Below are 23,977 nucleotides of genomic sequence, written 5' to 3'. Positions count from 1 at the left end.
AGTGGCTTAAAACGTTCCATGTTTGGTCTCTACAGCAAAGGTTCGAGAGAATGTAAAAATAAAATAAAATATTGATATATATATATTTCCATTTTTTTTTAATTTCAAAGGTTTCTATTTCACTTCAGTTCTCTACAGGATTTTATTCCCAAAACTTGTAAAGTATACACAAAATGACAAAATGGTCGTATGAATACCATGGTGTGTATCCAGGGAACATTGCATATAGAAGTGCAATGTTTTGCTTTAAAAAGATTTAAAAAAAACGTTTCGTATGTTCGCTGCTGTTCGATGGATAACTCGATTATTATCCAGGGGTAATAGAATACAGAAAATAAACAATAACTAATCAATCCTGACACAACAACATAAAACAGGCATGCAACCATCTATCTCATGGGAACTACTCTCCATTTTGCCTTCTACAAATATCCCTTATGTTCAATATTCGTTGAGATTTATTTCCCCTGGGCATTACATTTCACTGTGCCCAGTTTCAGATTTCAATTTCAATGGATCTGCTTTAAAAGCAAAAACCTGCACATGGCAGATTCTCTAACAATTTTTTGAAATTTATGAAATACAGTAGTATAATGTTCGTGCAAGTTATAGTGGGACTTATATTAGTTCCATAAGTAATTAAATGCACAGAACAGGCAGTCAAACATAGTCAAACATAAATCTATTTGTCTTTTAGAAAAGTAGACTACATACACAGTGTAATAATAGTGTATTTCATCGTCTGTGATGATGTCTACTAGAAAGAAAAAAAAAACATTTCTGAACTCTAAAACGGTCTTAATGATTTTATTACAGAACAGATTTGAAGAAATCTCATGATGCATCTATAGATCTTGTTCTAATCATCTATTTCCTATCGCCAGTTTTTCTCTTTATCATTTTAAATATTTTTTCGACACAGATTATTTTCCTTATTGTCCATACTGACATACTGAAATACTAGATTACATAAAAAAACCAACACACATCCTCACACTTCTGTTATAGCGTAGTTGACTAACACTACATTATGATGAAGTCACAGTTACGTCTGCTAATCCACTTTAGTTATTATTAAAAAAATAAATAATAAACTATACTTTTTAAACTAGTGTGTGTGTACTGGATAGTTTCCAGATCTATTAAATTTCACCATAACAAAATGTGTTTAGAATAAAAGCATGAATGCTCTTTCTAATATTCACAATTATTAAGAAGAATCAATTAATTAATATTAACAGGCTGCATATTATAAATTTCCTTAGAAAGTAATGATATCGGAGATGTGTATTGTTTGTCTTTGATACAAGGAAACGTTAAAAGTAAACTGTTTACGGTAGGCATTGTTAAATTAGTAGCAAAAGAACCAAACAAATATAGGAAACCAAAGCACGTGTGCTTAGTAGGCAACCAATCAGGTTGCCTACCAAGGCAAACAGGATTCCCGGATGTTTCAACAGAACAATATGGGAAAATAAAAATCTAAATATATCAATTAAGACAAGTATATATAAAAAGCATGATAAGACCAGTTATGCCTCTGAAACAAGACCCGAAAAAGTTAAGATCAAACAGTACAGACAAATAAAAATTCTTAGGAAAACTGTAGGACAAGCAAAATCTGATAAAATCAGAAATGAAGAAATACACAAAAAATGTGTCTTATAACCACTAAATGAGTGGAAAATGACAAGGAAAAGAATAACAGGAAAAAAGAATGGCAAAAGTACATCAGAGTCCGCGCGGTTAGCCTAGTGGCTTTGCGCTTCGCAACCATATGCCTGGGGAAGGAGTGTCCTAGGTTCGATTCCCGTCGGAGACGTGAAGAGCTGAAGGATCTTCCTCAGCCATAGCCAAGTTAGCCGGTCTTGGGCGCGGGAAGTAGGGTTTTTTCCCCCAGTTTATCTGGGGTTTTTCATCCCGCAAGCAGACAAACCGGCCCCGTGAACACACAGGGATACAGCCAAGAATACCTTGAGGCATAGGAGTGACCATTCTATCCTCGTATTTCGGTTACGAAATCCAAGCATGCTTGGAAGGTTGTGGGCCTTAAAGGCCTGTTAAAGCCATTGGGATAGATAGAAAAGTACATCAGAAGAATGCGAAAAGAAAAAATAGACAAATAGAAAATGGAAACCAAATACTAGAAGACAAGTTGGAAGACTACAAAAACAGTGGACAGATGGATTGCGATAAACATTTGTCGCAACTGGTCTAAGATCGAAAGAAGAAGAAGAATCGTTCCAGTTATATTTTAGACAGCAACACAGTATTATTGATTCACCGCTTGCTTCAGTTAAATTTCCATACGATTTAAATGCTAAACTAGGAAAGATCAGTAATAAGCCTGCAAAGTTTCCTACGCTTATCTAGCGTCATTTTTTTTTTAATGATATTGGGCCTCTTTATGTACTAAATACATGAATATTTTCTATATAAATAAATCTTCTCTTCTTCCTGTTGTGTCTGATCCCATCTATTTTGGGTTGGCCTTTCTATATAAATATATAATGAGAAATATTTTCAATGTAGTCTATAAAATTCGAGCTTATGCGAAAACCTTCCATGATGAATCATCGCTTCATCTTAAATGACCTCTACTTCAGAACACCAAGGTCATATTACAACCCCTAATATCGAACAGCAACTACAATATAGCAAAAACTATGGGACCTATAAAGGCCCTTAGTGGCCCCAAAGAGAATAATGAAAATTAAGTGGCTCCGATAAACTTATTGGTAACGGGGGTGAGGGAACTGAAACGTCGTAGTTACATCACTGATGTCAAATATACAAGAAGGCTTCTTTTCAAACAGCAAAGCTTTATGAAAAGGAGCTGATCCAGTACCCAACCCGTAAACGATTTCGATTAAATGATTCAAATTACTGATTCGAATTTGTTTCGAAGAGAATATTGACCAGAGAATCAAACTCGAATATTCTAAACGGGAAAGATGATCACCATAGTTGTTGAGCTTTCAAATTTGGTTACTTAAAATATTATTTTTATTTTATTTAGTACTAAACTTAATAATGGAGAAGAAATAATATTATTAGATGGAATAATTAATCTGATCACATCGTCGTCAGATTTCTTAGTCTTTTCATCTTTCTGATGTTTCATATTGTGTTATTTTATTATATTCTTCCTATCCCATATTTATGTGTATCTCATATTTATTGATCCTGAGCTTCCCGCATTTTGCATGTATTATCCAAATAATTTGTCTCATTGGTAGGAGAAGAAGCACTCCTCCAACACCACGTCCATATAAGAATATATATATATATATATATATATATATATGTGTGTGTGTTAAGATACCAAGCTAGTTTAAACCTGGTTTTACTCCATTTCCCAAGTAAGCAAACAGACAAATAAGTCAAGTTTGCGCCTGCACGTTGTATGAGTCTAACTGACCCACAAGGTAGTGCAAGTCTAGGCAATTCGTGGTAAAAATGGAATAAGGTCTGATCACTATTCTTAATATTTACCCTTAATGCAAATCCCATCTCCTTGAGGAGTGTATGGTACTATGCATTAAAGGCACCACTACCCAGACCGGTTTCGACCTTTATTGAGGTCTCATCAGTGGGAGCCAGGCTTAGAAATACCAATGTTAAGTAATACAGAGCTTATAACTGTTTTACCAAAACAAGTTACCAAAAGGTGCTTTGACCTTATTAAATGAAAATCTCAGGATGAGAGATAGATGTAGGAAGTTTTTACCTAATGCAAAGCCCATCTTCTTGAGGAGACGTATGATAATACCCTTGCCTTTAATGCATAGCATCGTACATCTCCTCAAGGAGATGATCTTTGCATTAAGGGTAAATACGAAGAAATAGCATAATAATAGAAATTTACTATATATATATATATATATATATATATACATATAAGTAGAGGCTACAAAACTTGTATTAAAATATCACATATTCTTAACCTGTATACTAATAGAATGCTATTGAAGATTTTATTCTACCTCGCATTTGCTGTATATTCCCAAACAGAAGAAACTTAAACCAATGTTTAGCCAAGTTATGGTACGGTATTTTGATGCAATCAGTTTGGGGAAGTGGTCAAAAACTATTAGGATTACTCTTCATAATTTTCTCTTTACACAGCGTTAACTTAACATTCATAATCAATTTTGAAAAAATTTGCTATAAAACGAACTCGTCGCCATTCTGTTCTTACAATCATAAAGTTTTTAAGCTCCGCGTATTTGAGTTAATTTATTTAGCCTATATATACAGGGTGTTCGGGATAAATTTGACAGTTTCGTAAGGAAAAAGAAAATCTTCTTTGTATCTATTAAATTTAATGAATTGACAAAAAAACATTACAGGCAGAGTTAATTACAATACTATCAACAAGATTTACTCAAAATAACCACCATTAGCATCGATCACAGCTTCAATTCTGCTTCGGAACCTCGAACAAGCTGATGCTACAGTCTCCCTGGGAAGGGCCGCAAAAACTGTTTTAATTTTATCTATTAACTGGGCTTTTGTATTACTGGAAGTGCGATTGGTGTCTTTTTCAACTGCGCCCCATACAAAATAATCCATGGGGTTAAGGTCTGGGGAGTTTGGAGGCCAAACATTTGGACTGGTGAAGTCGTAGAAATTTTCAGACAACCATTTTTGACTTTTCCCAGAGGTGTGGCAAGGGGCCGAATCCTGCTGCCATACATACGGCCTACCATTGGCTACCCTTGTTATCCAGGGCTTGACTACTGTTAGCAACTCCACGAACAAAGCCCGAATTCCAATGCCAGGGTTCTTCAACACCTGTTCCTGCAGATTTGCGAGGAATTCTGCTGTACGAACGCAATCAGATCGTCTGCTAGGGATCTTTCTTCTTGCTACATCCTCGTAGTCACCATTGCAAGTCTCTAGTTCATGCCTGATTGTTTTTACTGTATTCAGGGAGCATTGGGCAGCAGTCGTAATATCCTTATTTTGATGGCGGGCACGAATCATCATGATACAAGTTATTCTCTTCCATGATTCAGGTGGGTTCCAGCTATCCATCCTTTCTGACATCTTGTATATGAATGAAGAAGGGTCCAAACTTTTAAATGAAGAGAAGTGTGTGTTAATACATGTAACTTACGGAAAAATATAATTAATTATAAATATGTCAAATTTATCCCGAACACCCTGTATATATTACAAAAAAAAAAAAAACTTTGTCAGTCGTATTTATTAAGGGGGGAGGCGAAAAAACAAAGTTTTTGCGTCTTTTTTATTTATTTTTTGCTTTTAATCACAATTTAATGGATATTACAAACAGCATATTGTTTACTCATCTCGTTTATTATCAGGAATCAGGATTATATAATCCGAAATTAAATACTCGCTGTAAAAAAATCAAACACGCATCGCGGGGGGAGTACACATTCATGATGACACAACTTAAATTTTTATGCTAAAAAAATAACTCTTCGTAAAATATATCCGTTAGCACAGAAAACCAACTGCTCTTATCAACGTACATCACTCCTATGAAAATAATGCACTTCGCCACTAAGTAATTAATAGGCAGAATGTTTGCACAGCATTATGCAAGCAATAAGCAACTGTTAAAACCTAAATGAGCTTTTTTGTTGTTGTTTTATTTGTTCATTGTTCCGTTATTAGTAACACAAAAGGAGAACATGAATTTTCTTTTGTGCCTTCTTTTATATTTTTCGTCGTTTTTATGCAATACCCAGTTACTGCTGTTGAACAAAATGCTACTGGGAGCTAAGAATGCATTCGCTTGGGTGCACACGAGCCCGACTGCTACATCATGTTGATCTTCATTTAGCAACAATGCGTGAAGCACCTATTAAGGTTGCTTTTCATTTGTCTGCTCGCATATAACAGCCGTCTTGGTTGCATGGATTGTTATCAATCTTTGCATTATTTGAGAATCTCTAGCGAAATTCCTAAAGCCATTTCATTTCTGGATAAACCACTCAACTTTTAGTATCTCTCTTATGCTATTAATTATGAAGAGGGAGAAGAAAGAAAAGCACGCAGTTATTTGATAACCAGGGATATCACAATCTAACTAACAGTTCAGAATTTCTGACAATTTAATACGTTGTGTGGTGATTCCTTTTAACTTCCACTCAGGAAAGGGTGGAAGTTAGACGAGTCCTTGCTCGGGACGTGAGATATAAGGAGAAAAAGTTTCGATTTCAATAAATTCATGGTGAGACAACACACCTTTCAGTACCGCTAGGTGGGGCACATGATCGGTCAGTTGTACTCCTGCTGCCACTTTTGAGTCCTCTCAATCGAACGCTTTCCACTACGCACTGGAATCAACAACACGTGCTTTTTGGTTAGAAAGAGCTGGGTTCGAATCTCTAAGGAATATTTATAAGTGCTTCGAGATGGGTGTCTTGTAAAACGGTGGCAGTATTTTTCTCTCCAACAGGGAGTGCTTGAAATTACACGGACTTGTACTGCGACAAACATAACACAATTCGTTCATTGTCTCAGCTTGTGTAGGCGTAAACCTAAATCTGTTAAATCTACTATTGCACGATGCTATTTTCATGCCAAAGAATGTGCGACCCTCGTTCGTTGTTTAGAACTATATGTAACCAATATTCTAGAATTTTGCACTCTGGCAAATCAATGTGAATCCGGACTCATCCTCGTTATGAATCAAGAAAGGAATGATTTTCTGGGTTGTTTCAGAAAAACATACAGTCATTAACAATATTATTAACTGATCATGGTCATTATTCGAAACTATCCCTTACAATATGTTGAAGTAAACTGTAAATTTTCAGTACTTTAGTGCTCTCTTGGCACGCTCTGTTAGACTTTTCAATCGAAAGCAAGTTAGCTACTATCAAATGGTCACTTAGCCAATCTCATACGAAGATAGAAGGGTTATTGCTCTCCGGAAACTCTTGTTTTTCAACTCACAAAATCAGCAAACTGATCAGAACACAGGCAATTTAGTCATTATATAATGGCTTCATTGCCTCATTTGTTGCTTCAACCGTAATTTCAAACAACAATAAATCTACGGGAACGAAGTCTGATTGCCGACTCCTGAACTAGCTCATAACTCATAACTAATAAAAAAAAAATAAATAAATAAATAAACGCCAGGTTCTGTATTTCATTTTAATAAAAAAAATAATTAATAAATAAAAAAGTTATTAAATGTTTACCATTCGTGACTTACGGACCACTCGCCATAGATAGATTCTGTTTTTATATAAAAAAAACAAACATTGAATATGTATTGATAAATTTATAAAGTAACAAATATAGTAAAAAAAAAAACTGTTATACGCTATAAAAACAAACTAAAATCAACGGCAGTTACACCAAATAAACGTTTTTTATTTTTTTTTTATTTTATTCGTCCCTCTTACACATCAAACCATTCTTAACACCCCATTCAAATTCTAACCTGGTAGTGGAGAAGGCATTAGACCAGACTATCAAATGCGTACACCTGCACGAGACAACAGCAAAGACCGCCCATTGACGGGCCATTTTTTACTGCAATCTTTTGTCGAGACCGCCATCTGATAAACCCTGAAGAGGGAAAGCTTCCCCGGGTCTCCTCTGTAACACATCCCGACTGCCAACGAGCGTAAAGACAGCAAGAATAGATGGAGGGGGGAGATGGAGGGGAAGCAGCCACGAGGCAGGCTTGAATGACAACTTCCTGCAGAAACTTCATTGGCGGCCCACGTACTTTACAGGCCAAGAGTCTAGTGTTACCCCCTCTACATATCGAGTTCACTCAAAACTTCAGCTACAACAGTATTTCTCAAATGCTGGTCCTAGGACTCACGGCTGAAGATTATTTTACATAATATTCTCCTCAAATGACGTCATACATCTCAGTTCTAATAATTTTTAAAAAGTATGTAATTATAATACACTCACTTGAAAAATAATTTAATTTCATTGTTAAGAATAAATATATCATTACTAACTTTAAAAACGCATTCAAAACATATCGATGAGGAGTGAAAGAAAAGCGAAAAAAATATGTTAATATATACATTAATATATATTACATTTTAAAAAAAATGTACATCTGAAACTTTTCATACGATCTGTAAATTTGTCAATCCATATAATAAATTTAACATATGATTTGCTTTCGTATTATACACACACACACACAAAGATGTATATTCAAAAATATATATAATTGTACTCAAAAGTATAATTATTTAAATATACTTCACATAAAATATCTGAAAACATACAAAAACGAAAAGTATCTTCTGGACAGAGTGTTGTTCATATTGATATCATCTTAAAAAATAATAATCTGGGGCTATTAGCTATCGAAAGCAAGTTATATATTGAACTTCACTATTTAAAGATATATATATTTTGTGAGTTTAATATATCTCATCATCGGCCTGTGGAGTAAGAAAGGTGCTGAGGTTCAGCAGATAGTAGGAGAGGAAGATAAAAAGATAGAGGTGTATAGTGGTAGAGTAGAGAAAGAGGCCTCAGCTGATCTGTTTTAGCTGTTGACCCCCCCCCCCCAGGGATGCTTCTAAAACGGTCGTTGATTTTTCACTTTAAAACAGGAAAAATCCTGAAAAGGAAAACTGTAGAAGGACTGTAAAATCTAAAGGAATTTGACAGAGGAGACAAAGAAACCATGATAGCAACATGTAAGGAACTAAGATGGGGGGGGGGGGGGGAGTGCCCGGCTCGAGTGATGCAGCCCACAAGGAGCTGCACCGCCTCTATGTAAGCCTTCGCAGCTCGGGTTTGATCGGGCCAACCCGCTCCTGGGTGAATTAAAGGGTCGGAGAAAAGGAAAGGAGTCTGTGGACTCTAAGGAAGCGCAATGTTTGGTTTGCCCTTAAGCTGTTCCGCTGATGATCTGCCGGATCTCTGAGGCTAGATCTCGAGATTTTATTAACTCGACCAGATTGTTATATAACTCCATTTGCTCTTCTTTATTTGAACCTGGAAGATGTCTTAACTGCTCTGGAGTGAGCGCATTCATGTTCTCAATGTGTAGATTTCGTCATCCGATTCGGCTGTGAAACAGTTTTTGATTTTTTTTGCGTCTGTTCTCTGGACGTTTTGGAGTCGCATGATTACCTGGACGTTTTGGAGTCGCATTATTGGTCGCCATTTCTTCTGTGTCTTGTTGGGTTACAGTGTTAGTTTGTCTGTCCTCTAGGTTACTTGGTCTTTTTGATGTGGCATTTTTAGTTTCCATTTTTTCCTCTTCTGTGTTTTGTTTCATTTTTCTACTGTTGTGTCCCTGATATTCTCTGGTGTCTCTAAGATGGCAGTTTCTTTACCCTTATGATTTTTTCCTTTATTGCATTTCCGTTTTGACTTGCCGGTGGCATGGCTTTCTGTTGCATCAACAGCAACCTTCAGGGTTGAAAACTCTTCACATTCTGTGACATTTGTTTGCCTTTTCTACTGTTGCTGCTGGCATGATAGCACCTCCCATCCTTTCTGCATGGGTTCTCGATGGGCAGGTATCAACTTTGTGGTCCTTGGACCCACATTTAAAGCAAACTGTTTGACAGTTTTCAAGTGCATGGCCTGTTGTAAGACAGTTTTTGCATTTAATTTTTGGGCAGCCTTCCCCTAGGTGATCAATCAGGAGCCACATCTGAAGCATTGCCTCTTTACACCGGGGTAATTGACCATTACCCTGGCCGATCCTATGACAACAAAGTTTGGCACTTCTGTCTTCATTTCTATTATTACAGTAACTTCACCGGACTTCCAATCTGGATCCGTGGCCACTTTAACGTCTCTGACTACTCCCAATTTGAAGAATATCCTTAATTATATCGTTCCCTTCCTCTAGATATTCTAGAGGGAACCTATCTATTTTTAAGGTCTTTAGAATACTTCCTACAACAAATGGAAATACTGTCTTACCTTGACATTCCAACCCTAGCAGTAGTTTCTCCCTTGTGGCGGCGTCTTTTACCACCATTTGGTACCTTCCTGCCCCATAAGGGGTAAAGCCAAATATCTCTTTCTCTTGTCTGCACCGAGAGTCCTGGTGCATGGTAAAACAGAGGACATGATTGGGGAGGGTGCCTCTTACACTATCCCCCTCCACTGCCCAGTATTTAACTTTGCCCGGGGTTTAAAATTTATCTGTAGTTGACCGGTTGAATATCTCGATCTCCGAAAGGACCCGTACCGATATTATTAATTATTAACGTTAAAGAACAGATACTGCATTTTGCTCTTAGCCTAAGAACAGATACTACACTTTGATCTTATCCAAAAGGCCGATAAGCGATATAGAGACATATAGAAGGATATGTTTAATATCAATTTTCTTATAGTCCTTATAAGGACTGGCTTAAAGGGGCGAAGCAAGAATGCTTTTCATCTTCCCCGTTATCTGTAGAGGACAGTGTAGGGATAAGGTGTTACTGAGCTATTAAATTAAAGCTCTGATCATGGCAGGAGGGTAACAGCAATAGCCGAACCTCAGAACTTCATTGGCTACAGCATTGCCATCCATTACCCTCCCTCATATCAATTTTCAAGATATTTTCTTACAATATGTCATAAAACTATATTCCTAAAGAAAAGGTGTATTTATAATTTGTAAATATATTATTATTATTTTAAAATTATATGTATTTGTATAATTTTATTTAAAAATAAATAATATTTACTATATTTCTGTTATGATAAAATTATAATTGTAAAAGCAAATTTCATTTTAATTTAAATTATAGACATTTGATCAATAAAATATCCCCGTCTTTATATTATGAAATGTACTTATAATAACATGCACACTGTATTTGTAAACAGAGAGAGAGAGAGAGAGAGAGAGAGATTCAGTTTTGTCGTTTGAATATGACTATATTATTATTATTATTATTCGTGACACCTCCAAAGAGTCTGAAGACTCATCGCGGGAGGACACCTACTGTTCAACTCTCCGTCTCCACCACTACACCGAACCTCTACTACCAATCATCTACATCAGCGCCATCTATTTCCCACCACAGCCAGTATTTTTTTCTCTATATATTGCGTGTGTTCTGAAGGGTAGATTTGTGGATGAAATCTCCGCTTGAGGGATGAAACACCCTGCTACCTCCGTATGAGATCGGCTAACTCACCTTCGATTGAAAAAGTCCATATAAAAATTCCTCCAGTCAGGACGAGACTCGAACTTAGGCCTTTTCCAATTGAAGGGCATATTTACTAAATTTAACCATAAAATTTTACCATATACTAAATTTAATTTAAAATATGCAGCTAACTAAAATTTTAGATGTGGTGCATAATTACGACTTACAGTTCGGGTACGTATAAGACATCTGAATCTTTGTACTTTTCTTCATCCATTATGATAACATAACTGCTCTACGGCATAAACAGCTGGCAATATGCCAAACAAGCGGTCTCTTAGGCGTGAATCTTAAGAAAAGCAATTTAAGAGAAGTCGTAAGGGATGAGAACAACACTCGATTAAAAACGTGGGCGTGTATAAACAATCTTACCTCTGAGCATTAAAATTTTAGACAGCACTAACACAACGTGGTTCAATTAACCTTCTAATCAAAAATTAATTCATCTGAGAAAGTGCTCAAGTCTATTTAAAGCCCTTTGTTAAATCAGATTCAATTCCAACCGTTTCATTTAAAACAAGAGAGGGAATCGAATTAATTGTGCTAGAAACAAACAGGCTCACAAATTATTACGGCTATCACAGAAGATTGCTTTAATTAAAAAAAAAAAAAAAGTAAGTAAATTATGCGAAATATTCTGTTAGTGTTGTGAAGTTAATGACTGTTCGCGATATACAAAGGGAGGTTATAAGATGACAATTATTATTCATTTAATTAAAAGTTTTTCGATAAAGAAGTTTTTGTTTATTATTGTTTCAAGAATGCATTTGTTAAGATATTTCGAAAGTGGCAATAAGAAACCAAAGTTTCTGTCTACGAAAAGAAGCACATATAAAGTCAGAAAAACAATGTGTTCTTTATTTGGAAAGAGTTGTTTTGAATCATGAGTGGGACGCGAGGAACATTTATTATTATTAAGACCCTTGATAATTTTCCTCGAGATTTCTGCTGTCCGAGCATAAAGTCAATATTCATATAAGTTAGGTATTTATCACTTATGATAAAAATGTTTTGTCATTCATATTTTCATATAATCACTTCCTGGGGAAAAAAAAAATAATGCAAACGGTACGCTTTTCGTTGTTATAATAAGTTGCAGAAACAGCTTTTTTATACATTCCAATTTTTAATATTCTTTCCCAATATCTTCAAAAACTACCAAAATGAAGATTTTGGTCTTTTAGCAAATACTCGGTGCATAAATTACAAACTACTGGGAGTCGGTCGTGAAGGACGAGGAGAAAACCGAAGTATCGCCGATTATGGCATAATATTCACGGAATACGTGCATAAACTATCCTATTATGAACATCTGTAGCTACATAATAAGTATGTAGTATGGCAGACAACGATTGGTAGCGAAGTTGCTCTTTCCAACGTCTGCGAACATCGTTACCACTTTTAATGCAGGCATTATATTTAATTATAATTAATAATTAAATTATTATTAACTAATTATTTATATTATATTAAATAAATATTAAATAACAATGCTTAAATATAATTCATAAATATAATTATCATGTTAATTATTAATAATAATTAAAATTATTGTTCATAATTATAACAAACAATTAAAACAAACAAAGATATATTTTATTACTTAGTCAAACAATAAAATATTTTGAAGAAATACTATTCATTAGAAAACTTTCTTTTGACAGTGCAAAAAAATAACTAATTATAATCCTCGACGTAAGTGTATATATAACTTATAAATATTATGCACATTTAAAGTGTTTAAAGTTATATAAACACTCTGATCATTATTTTGAACAATCAATCCCCAAAATTGATTGTGGCGCCATCTCACGTTAGATAGTATACTAACGAGACTCTTAAAAACTCGCATGTCTAAATTTTTATAATGAAAATACGGCAACTGCACAAAAGAGCAGACTTGAAGCTCTTTAAAACATATGAAATCCGAAAGTTATATCACGTGTAAGAGTGGTCGAATGGTTCAAGAGCTATATCGGCCTGCGTCCACAGCAGACTGTCAGCTATCATTAATTTACTAGAAGGAAAATAAGAGTTAGTTAATCCGATAAGCGCAGAAAAACGAAAGGTATTCCTATATACTGAGTTTTTATAATTCTCAAGCATTAGAAAATAAAAAATAAATAAATCTCAGTTAGTGCCTCTCTGTCAGGCTAAATGTTCTACTAGTTTTATCACATCAAAGAAAGAGTTGATGTCGAATTTCTGCTATGGATCGAAAACATTTTCGACATAAGAGAGAAAATTGCGATAGCGCTGGAGATTTTTTTTTTTTTTTCTCCCTTCGCCCGTAGGCAACAGTTCTGGGAAATGCTGACTGGTATAGCACATCGCTTCCTTTACTGATACTGAAATGATGGACAGGTGGCCTTAATGAGCCGCCCCAGCTGCGTAACTGCTCAGCTTTGTTCAGCTGTTGAGAGGGTAGAGTTTACACTGCACTGCCAACCCCCCCCCCGGTTCTTTTTTTTTTTTTTTTTATCTTCCTCTCCAGCTTTTCTAATCAAACATACACTAATGTTCAGACGTTTTGTTTCCATACTTCCGAAAAGAATGCCTTTATCTTCTAATGGTTACAATGGTTCAGTTTATGGAACGAAACTTTTATAAATAAAAATGTTCTGCTTTTCATAAAATAAATAAAATAGTAATCATATATGAAGGCTTCTTCATTAAATGTTCTGTGAGGACTTCGGGTGACTTATTTAATTTCTATTCTGGATTCATTAGCACATTCACTTATTCGTTTTCATCTTCATCTGAAGATGAAGCTTACTTACGTACTTGAGGACCCTACTGAAGACAATCAAGTACCAGCAGAGTTTTATAAGAAATAATTTCGCAATCAACAAGTATCCTAAATATACTGCTTACACTACGAGTAAAGTAAAGAAAGATCTTATAGACTTCATCTTTTTTTTTTTTTTAATTAGAATAAGATTACGAAATCTGTTACGAAGAAGTAAATATCAGGTTCATTCGACCACTGATACCACATCCTATATTATGACATTCCACACATTTCAGTGAATGGCATGCAACTTATGAAAGCTGTTCCAGCTCAAGTTTCTTTTTCATAAATCCTTTCTTATCTAGTGTGTCCATCTTTTCCATAATCTGGACTTTTCTCTTCAATTTAATTTCACATTTTCTTATTAGAATTCTTTCTGTATACATTCACATTATATGTCCAAACCGTTTCAAGAGGGAGTTTGCATTTCTTCAGCACTTTAATCCCAATTGTATTGTCGTCAAAACTTTCATTTCTATTGCATACGCTCTATTTATATCTCTTTTTGTTCATCACAGTATCTGTTTCCACTGTACGAGACAAAATAGACAAAAAAAGTAACAATGACCATTCATAGCTCAAATTTTAGTAAAAGTGACTAAATTGCTGGGTACGATAATACTAATAGTTATGCTGAAAAGATTCAAAATATATTGTGTGTATATATATATATATATATATATATATATATATTTAGAAAGTTTTTTAACTTGGGTATATTATGTATTCGAGATACCAAGTAATTTTATATAAACTTGGTTTTTAATCCTTTTTCCCAAGTGAGCAAACAGACAAGTCAAGTCAAGTTTGCGCCTGCACGTAGTGCAAGTCTGAGGCAACTCATGGTAGTGCCACTCTAGGCAACTCGTGGTAAAGGTGGATTAAGATCTGATCACTTTCCTTAGTATTTTTCCCTTAATGTGAAACACATCCCCTTGCGGAGATGTATGATGCTATGCATTAAAGGCAATGGTGTATGATGCTATTTAACTTTAGCATTGTCAGGTCTGGCTCCCATCATACATCTCCGCAAGGGGATGTGCTTTACATTAAGGGAAAAATACTAAAGAAAGTGATCAGAGCTTAATCCAATTTACCACGAGTTACCTAGAGTGGCACTACCATGAGTTGCCTCAGAATTGCACTACGTGCAGGCGAAAACTTGACTGACTATATATATATATATATATATACAGACACATGTATATATATTTCTTTCTATATATATAAAAAGATAAGCTGAAATTTGAAACGTCCAACAATGTGTTTGCCTTCACGAGACAAACACATTGTTGTCGCATTGTTGTCTCATGTCTCGAGTCATCAAAATTGAAGGAGAACCGGCTTACCAGCCTGGAACTCTGGGGGTTGGGAGCCGTAGGCAACAGGCGGACAGAGTCCCCCCCCCCTAGTATATATATATATATATATGCACATACAAAAACATATACCATCTACAATCATCTACAAGAACATATATTCTACCTACGAAGGGTATTTGTTCTGGTTAGTTACGCTACCATTAATTTCCAATCAATCATTTCATGGTTCAGGCCTTCTAATTATATGATCAATTTATATATTATTATGGTTGAAACCAAAAGAACAAAAAATAGCGAAATTATGCATGATTATACAGTCGAAACCTGGCAATGAAAGCTCTACTACACACACACATTTCTTCCGCTTGAGGTAAATTCATTATTTTATGATTGAGTTAAGGCTGATATAAACCGTCACTGAAGATTTAATCAAGTCCATCTTTACAATTTATGAATTATTCAATACCTTCAAAAGAAAGTCGAGAATATTGTTTAAACAAAACAAGACTTTTTTTCACAATGCCTATTTGATTATTATTATAATTTTTTCTTCGCATTTCGGTACAGCGCACAGAATACCAAACAACATTTAAAAGTACTTCGGATTTTGAAATTAAGTTTTACAAATAACCTTTATGAATAATTACATTTTATAAATCAATAGTCTCATAAGAATAATATTACACTAGCATGTATGCTGAGGATTAAATTAACGCTATTATTTACGTAACCTGAATAATAAGAATTTTGTTCTATTTATAAGAACAGCAGTTCTTATAAATAAAAGCAAGTTATAACTTGCTTGCATAGTCATCGTTTTGTGATACGAATGGGCTCGATATTCCCTCCAGAGATTGCATGCAAGCCGCATCTTTGAGCTGTGCGTAAACAACAAATGAGAATGCAAAATAGCTAAGCAGGAAAATGAATTTCACTTCTCTCTCTCTCTCTCTCTCTCTCTCTCTTGTAAAATCGGTTATGAAATATATTTTCATTACCCTCTCCCACAGTCTTGAAATTTACTAATGATGTTCCTAAACAAACATTTTAGAGAATGCAAGACACGAAAAAGATTACTATAGTAGTAAATAGGCTTAGCAATAGTGTCCAATTTTCTTTTTTTTTTTGATAATTTAAAATTCAGCAACGTTCAAAAATGTTCTGAAAAAAAGTTTTAATATGTTTAAAAGATTTCCAAAAAAAAAAACTTTTTTTTTTTTTTTTTGAAAATCGAAAATAAAAGATATTTTCGATTTTCATCTTTTCAACTTCAATTGATATATAACGTAGTCCAAACTGCAATCCAATCAAAGAAAAGAGCTCTGGGATCTTTCTCTCTCTCTCTCTCTCTCTTTCCTCTAAAACAAAATGAACACAGCGCGGACCCTTTAACACTAATGTTCTTTGTTTTCTCAGGATATCCAAAGCCATCGAAGCGTATACAGCAACACCAGTCCTTTCATCGACTCAGATTAAAAAACTCTCTCTGCGGGATCTGCCAACACAAACCTGCTAACAACAAAGTTACAGGGGAAAAAAAAAAAAAAAAAAAACCTGGAGGATTTCAGAAGATAATTCCCTATTTTCAGATTTTTGAACAGCTAAAATACGAGAATATGTACCTGGTAGAGGTTTTCTAAACTATTGATGCAAATTGGTTCTATTAACACAGTAAATTCATGGGTTTTATTAATTTTCTTGCAGTAGATTGTTAATAGATTTATGTTAATAATACATAATACTGAAAGAATATTATAGAATGAAATAAATTCCTCAATAGGTGCAAAACTTCTCATTCCATACATTTTTTTTGTACAAATTGCAAACACCTTTTCTCTTTTATCATTATTATTATTATTATTATAAATATGAACACTATGGTGTATGATGTTGTTATGATCAACCATCATTCGCTGGATTAATGGGTGGGGGAAGATTATGTCACATAGTTGGAAAAATATATGCGACCTGAAAACGGGTAAATTTTTAATAATTGAAACCTGCATCATATACACAAAAAAACACTTAATATTCGGAACTAGCTCTTGGTAGAGGCGGACGGGAAAATTTATGATCTTCCGGCTTCGTTTAATAAAGGTTATTTGCTCCTGTCAGCATATCAACGTGTTAAGTGCAGTTGTTTCGAAAAGTTCTTTTTTTTTTTTTTTTTTTAATGATATTACAGAGTGGAATTTCAGCTGATTGTAATTCAGATAAGCGAGGTTAGAAGGAAGACAAAAAAAAAAAAAAGTGTATCATTAAGGCGATTCACTACTCAAGCTTTTATCTTCGTTTCATCACTATTAACGCAAACACTGCTGCAGAAGAAATGATGAATACCTCGACATCAAATCTGATTTCTAAAATTTAAAAAGTTTATGACATAATGAATGTCAGCATCAGAAGTGATGTGACATTTATTATGTGGAACTTTTGAACCAGTTGAAATTTATCTGAGAGGTTAAAAGTCAGATAAAAACCGAACATAAAATATAAAAAAAAAAAAAATCGGCAGTTTGAAAGAGAAAAAAAAAAACTGTAAATTTAAGGAAAATTCATGCAAAGCCTGAATATGACAAATGGAAATTCGTTTGTGACCATTCAATGTACAATTGGTAAATATCCACATGATTACATTCTGTACTGATATACTATAGGTTTCCAAACTCTGTGTGTGTGTGTGTGTGTTCTACTTTGATAAAATAATTTTATCTTCTTTTTTTGTAATATATACATTTATGTCGATATCGTCCATGAAAGGCTGCAAAATTATAGTACATAAGCAGGGTGGTGCTTTCACACACGGTGACGAAAAAAGTTTCCTAACGTACCTCAAAGCCAATATTGTTTAGGGCACTTTTATGATAGAGAAGAAAAAAAAATTTACATCTGCTTACTGAACTAAAACAATGTAAGTTGCACACCTTGGATATCGAACATGAAGTAAAGATATACTGTTTTATCAAAACTAGAAAAATGAGACATTACCAGAGGTCAAATAATGCCCACTAAAAAAAAAAAAATTTTTAATTTTTTTTAAAGTTATAAAACTACGATCTTTTGGTTTAAATATATTTATGAAGATTAGTTAAGAAATAAGTTTGGAAATATAATTCATGTATTTATGCTACACTTTTTGCGCTAGTTTTTATATAATTCATTAGTCGAAGATGAAATCATACAACACACAGTGTTTGTCATTTTATGGACTTAACATTTAACATTACATGTAACAATAGATACATGAATTCTTATTCATGTATCTATTTTAATCAATTGAAAATTCTGTTTTAAGTTAGTTATAATTATTATCCACGAACTTTATTACGTTAATTGCTAAATAATATCGTTCAACAAAGTGAATTGTGGTATTTTAGCAATGAGAACTCAACCTAGGACTTTTCCAGAAGAAAAAAGTCGTCATCTTTCATCTATAGAAATCGTGAAATAATTTGCGTTTAATAACTTTCTTACTTCTCTTTCATACAGATTTTTTACAAGAACACGAGCCCACAATAATTTTTCTTTGCTATCGATTGTGACTCATCTGTAGCTGCGATTTTTTTAAGGGTATCTCATAGATGTCACGATTATAATGTATCTGGTACTGTCGACTAACTCTGTGAGATTTATGAAAATTCCAAGTTTCTAGGAATGCAGATAACGCTAAACAGAAAAAAATCATTTTTCATGATAAAGATGATAATGTACCACATATCAAGATCTTATGGTCATTAACATAATTGTCTTACACAGGGTTAGATTCGGACATGAATCTCAGAACTATTAACATTTGAGAGGCCAAAATAGACACGTGGTTTGCGCTCACAATCAATGAACTGGTCGACTTTATTTTTATACAGTGTTACGATAAAAAGTGTTCTTGGACATGTTAGAAACTATGCACTTTTGCATCTTAAAGGAGAGGCTGACACCATTTGCCAATCAGATGATGCACCCCCGCATTTGGCCGCATTATCTGGAATGTATAAACAGACATTTCTCTTCAACAGTAGACTGTCAGGGCAGGGCCGATTTCATGGCTGTCTTTCTCTGGACCTCACCCTCTTTGATATTTTCTTGTGGGGACGTGTAAAAAAGGGCAGAGTGTAGGCAGTGAAGGTGAAGTGAACTAAAAAGATGAATCACTTGGACTTTCACTGCCGTGAACAAAGCATATTTTGGCAAAACTTCGGCATACATACTCAGCTAGACACTGTTACAGAAGGTTCTCATATCGAACCACTCATAACATTAAGATAAATTTTAGTTTTATCGTTTTAAGCTAAAGCATTTTGCTGTCACATCGCATTCAACTCAATATGAAACTTCTGCATTAATAATACAAATATTAAGATATAAAACCAAGGCTGGAATAAAAGCAAGGCCATTGTGTTTGTATTTGAAAAGCAAACAATTGCACTGTAAGTGAATACTCAAACTCGGAGGTTCTCAGATTTCTAATCGCGACCGCCCAGGAAAAGGGTGGGGCAACTTACGAAAAAAAAAAAAAAAAAAAAAAAAAAAAAAAAAAAAAAAGCAAGTATCTTAAACTTCCTTCAAATATTAAATTAAACGCGCTTACTTTTGTTTTAATTTAATTAATTTTATTTTAATTGAATTTTATATTAAATAAATAAATTTTATACTCCATCTGTTCCCTTCTTTAATAGCATGGCGAACATACTACGGATATCCAGCACCTCCTCCATTCAAAGCTATAGTAGACTGGACGTCCAGTCTACTATAGCATAGTGCACTGAACTGAACAATCCTCGCTGTCATCTATTCTACTAGAACGTGCGCGGAGTTCTAGAAGTATCTGAAAGGAAGGAACTGTCGGATATCCAGCAGAAGAGTCGGTATGTATTATACCCAACCAAGCGTTTCATCATCCGCTCAAATGTTACTTTAAAAAGTGCGAACAGCAACACAAACAATGCAAATAAATAAATAAAAATAAAATAAACATACCGCCATCTCAACATAAAATCAAATGAAGTCTACACTCGCAGCTATTCAAACACAGCATTCTCATCCTAACACAATCCCGGTTATTCCTTATCCATTCACTTTAACTGCCACAATTACACATATCGTATGATTCTTTACACCATAAATACGGCAATGCTCTGAGACGTTCCATGCTAGCAAATGTTGGGACAGCGATTCTATTTGCTTTAGCTTAAAATTCCATTCGTTCTTTGATGTTCTGTCACTCGCCAAAAACTACGAATCATCTCTTCAACACAAATCCTTAATCGTCAGTTTTCTCCAATGAAATCCGTTATAACAGGGGCCACAAATTGCCAGCATCCATACAGTCCCTCAGTCGGTTTCGACGATGTCCTCTGGATGGAAGGACCTGGGTTCAAATCCTGTCTAAGACGCGACGAACCTTTATAAGAGCTTTCCAACTGAAGGTGAGTTATCCGGTCTCATACGGAGATGGAGGGTTTTTCATCCCGCAAAGCAGGTAAACCGGCCATTAGAACATACGCGCCTCATAGCCTGAGTTGCTTCGGCCATAAATCCAAATAAACCAACCAACTATGCAGTCCAGTTCCAAGCCTATCAAACTAGCTTTACTCTTCTTTCAATCTTCTTTACCCGATAAAGTTCTTTCTTCGGCAGGCTACATTCTTCTTTAATCCCAAATACGTTAAAATTTTTATTCTCTCTCTCTGTGTGTGTGTGTGTGAGAGAGAGAGAGAGATTAGCAGAATAAAAGAAAATTGAACACGAAAAAGGAACTTTACTTTTGGGCTTTTCCGATCACAAAGTTTGGACTTTCCTAATACTTTTCTGAATCATCTTTTTGCATTATCTGATTATTATTATTTTTTTTTAAAGTTAGTTGTTTCTGTATGTTATCTGCATTAAAATGGTGAGCTGATTTTCATGATTAGTAAAAAAAAAAAATCATTTTTCTAATTAAAAAAGAAATATCAAGAAAAACTTAAAGTTTATCGTTTGCAACTTTGAATTCAAGTCTCTGATGACGTGCTGCTAAGAAATGAATTCTGGTTTTAAAACACCAATTCAGTTAAAATCTTCATTCAATTATTAACACCACGTGATCACAGACTTGAGTTCAAAATGCCAAACAATCAAATTGTTATTTTAAAAAAAATGGTATCATAAATGAATGCATTTTATTTTGTTTTTACTTCGATTTAATTGACCACGATTGTTCCTTCTAAAAATGTATATGTAGCTGAAACACAGGTTCACGGATTGGGCCTACAGAAATCAACTTGCAGACTCCGTTAACTGTTAACCACCCTGTCAAATAATCCTTTAAAAAAAATCATTGCCCAACGTAAACTTGTTTCTATGAACATTCTTCAATGACTTCAACGACAAATAATTAATTGTAGGCATTTACAGAAATCATTACACAACCACGTGACCACAATTCTAATGAATTTTAAAACATTTAACAATGTCAACATACTCGTAGTCATGATTTTTTCCCCACTCCACTAAAACACACTCTTTTTTGCACTCAAACAACACAACATACTAAGCCTGAATGAACTCATCAGTAGATGACGCATGACGTCGGTAGCTTTAGTAAAAGAGCCCATGCTCGTGTGTGTGCGTCAGTAAATCAACAATGCAAGTACACTCCAACTACCATTCCTTATTCTCAACTAAGAGGATTATTTATTATACCGCATAATTAATATTCGACCCTCTTGGAGCTATCCCTAGTGACTAAAAATACACTTGGAGCGGAAGCGACTCTCTCACCTTAATGCCTAGCATAGGTTGTTACGTCCTCGTCAAGCTTTTGCTTATAATGAGTTTTTAATGAAAAATGTTGCGTAGTGAAATATTTATGACGAACAAAGCAACAAAGACTGTCTCCTATTTCTTATAAATAATTACCTTGTTTCTCGTTCTAACGGCATTATCCTACTTTTAAGATACTTTGGGAAGATGAATAAGTTAGGAGAATATTACAACTTCCTGTTAAACGTCAGAACCGAGTTCATTTACTTCCATATTTTTCCTGTCCTGTCCTCTATCCAATTTCTTTAACGACTCATAGAATCAGCGATAAAAAAGATGATAATTTGCACTTATTCTGAGTTGTTCACGATGTGATAAATACTTAATGCTGAGCTTAGCTTTATTTTGTGGAATTCCGTCAAATCCAAGCTAAAAGAGTCCGATATTGTCATTACGTTGCCAAAATCCCTCATTGCCGGGAAGCCAACACTTGCATGGACATTGTAAAACCACCCTCCTCTATCATGTTTTAACGGGCCCTCTGAAAGTTTGTTTGGAAGCACGAAACATCGTAACAATCCAGTTTGTCATTACGCTACCGAAACTCCTCATTGCTGCGGAACTAAGATCTGCATGGACACTGTAAAAGGTCCCTCATCTTCCACGTGCCCTCTCAAAGGTTGTGGAAGGGCGACACATAGTAGTCATCTCACTGAAAAGAATCCATTTCGATCTCCAGTGCCAACACGTCCTGGCGCTTTCAGCAAACTCGTCACATATGCAGGAAATAAAGTAAATACCCCTTCAACCAGTGAAGTGACAGGCTTACAGATCCTTTTAGACATTTATTGGCGTGATGAGATTGTAAACAGAAGTGTCTATAATTGATCTCCTAAGAAAATTTAGTAATTTTCAAAAATAGGAAATACAATCCTATTCTAACCGGAATAGGTTGGTTACTCCTCATTCATGGAGGGCTGTCTGTAGAAGCGCGTGTTCACAGGGCCGGTTTGCCTGTTCTGAGGGACGAAAAACCTGAGTTTCCTGGTACCCCCTCCTCCTCCGTATGAGACCGACTAACTCACCTTTCATCGAAAGAGACCAGATAAAGGTTCTTAACGTCACTGACGGGAATCGAACCCAGGTCTTTCCGAGCAAAGGGCTTCGTCTATTCTATACTGACTGAGCTACGGAGGCTCAGGAAATACTATAAGAATCTAAAACTAGAAATGCATCCACTTTCATATTTAGCCAGTTATATAGCATCTTTATATTAATGGGAAGTCATTATATCTAAAAAAATTAAAGGAATGATTTTAAAAAAGGATAATCAAATTTATTGTGCGTCGCATATAAATTGTTCCTGCGAAAAGTATTCCTTCAGCATTGCACTTTTAAGGTCAGAGATGTGCTGAACGTCTAACTTATTTTCTGCTAAACCGATTACAGTTAGACGAACCTTAAGTGCAATTTCTAGAGGACTGTTTCCCCTTCTCCATCCCTCCTCTAAGTACCATTCGCAAATGCGGATGAAGTTAAAAGGGTAGAGTAAAATCACCTTCCCCCTCCCACAAAAAAAAGGCTTCATCACTCTCTTGCGTCATTGACCCTTAATGGTATGTGGGAAAAGAACATTTCCACGGATTAAAATTCAGTTGAAATCAAAGCATTTAAGCCACCAGAAAAATTTTATGGGGAAAAAGTGACTTTTTTCCCCCCACTTCGTCCGCAGAGTTAAAAGCAAGCAGACCCTTTTCCATTTAGTGAGCCTGGAAATGCAGTGTAATTAGATGCCCGTGCATTTAAGACAAATGCTACACTATGGTTTTTCCGGCACATTACACAAACCGTAAGCGCTCTTTTAATGGTATCCACTGAGTTAAAATGGTATTACACACTCCAATTAACAGTGCAATGATTACCATACAAGCTATACACGTTGGATGGAAATAATACATCATACTGTCTACAATTTCTGTTTTCGTTTGTAT

General features: G+C 34.9%; 1 protein-coding gene across 6 annotated transcripts in view; it reads right to left on the bottom strand.

Annotated features, from left to right (window-relative positions):
- The window catches only part of fra (neogenin protein frazzled), a 535,028-nt gene that overhangs the window by 399,921 nt on the left and 111,130 nt on the right, over positions 1–23,977 (bottom strand). Inside the window, exon 1 of one of the 6 annotated variants that reach the window (XM_090412607.1) lies at positions 7,433–7,512. The exons of the other annotated variants lie outside the window; for them this stretch is intronic. Coding sequence (XP_090268733.1) covers positions 7,433–7,451 — 19 coding nt within the window. The 5' untranslated portion in view covers positions 7,452–7,512. Of the gene's footprint in view, positions 1–7,432; positions 7,513–23,977 lie in introns of those variants that run through there. 6 annotated transcript variants of the gene reach the window in all.

Source organism: Typopeltis vanoorti, chromosome 23 (assembly GCF_054136105.1).
Source record: "Typopeltis vanoorti isolate ZY-2024b chromosome 23, IOZ_Tvanoo_1.0, whole genome shotgun sequence".
NCBI classification, from domain to species: domain Eukaryota; kingdom Metazoa; phylum Arthropoda; class Arachnida; order Uropygi; family Thelyphonidae; genus Typopeltis; species Typopeltis vanoorti.
Note: the sequence above shows the minus strand (reverse complement) of the source record. Positions and strands in the feature narration are given on the sequence as shown.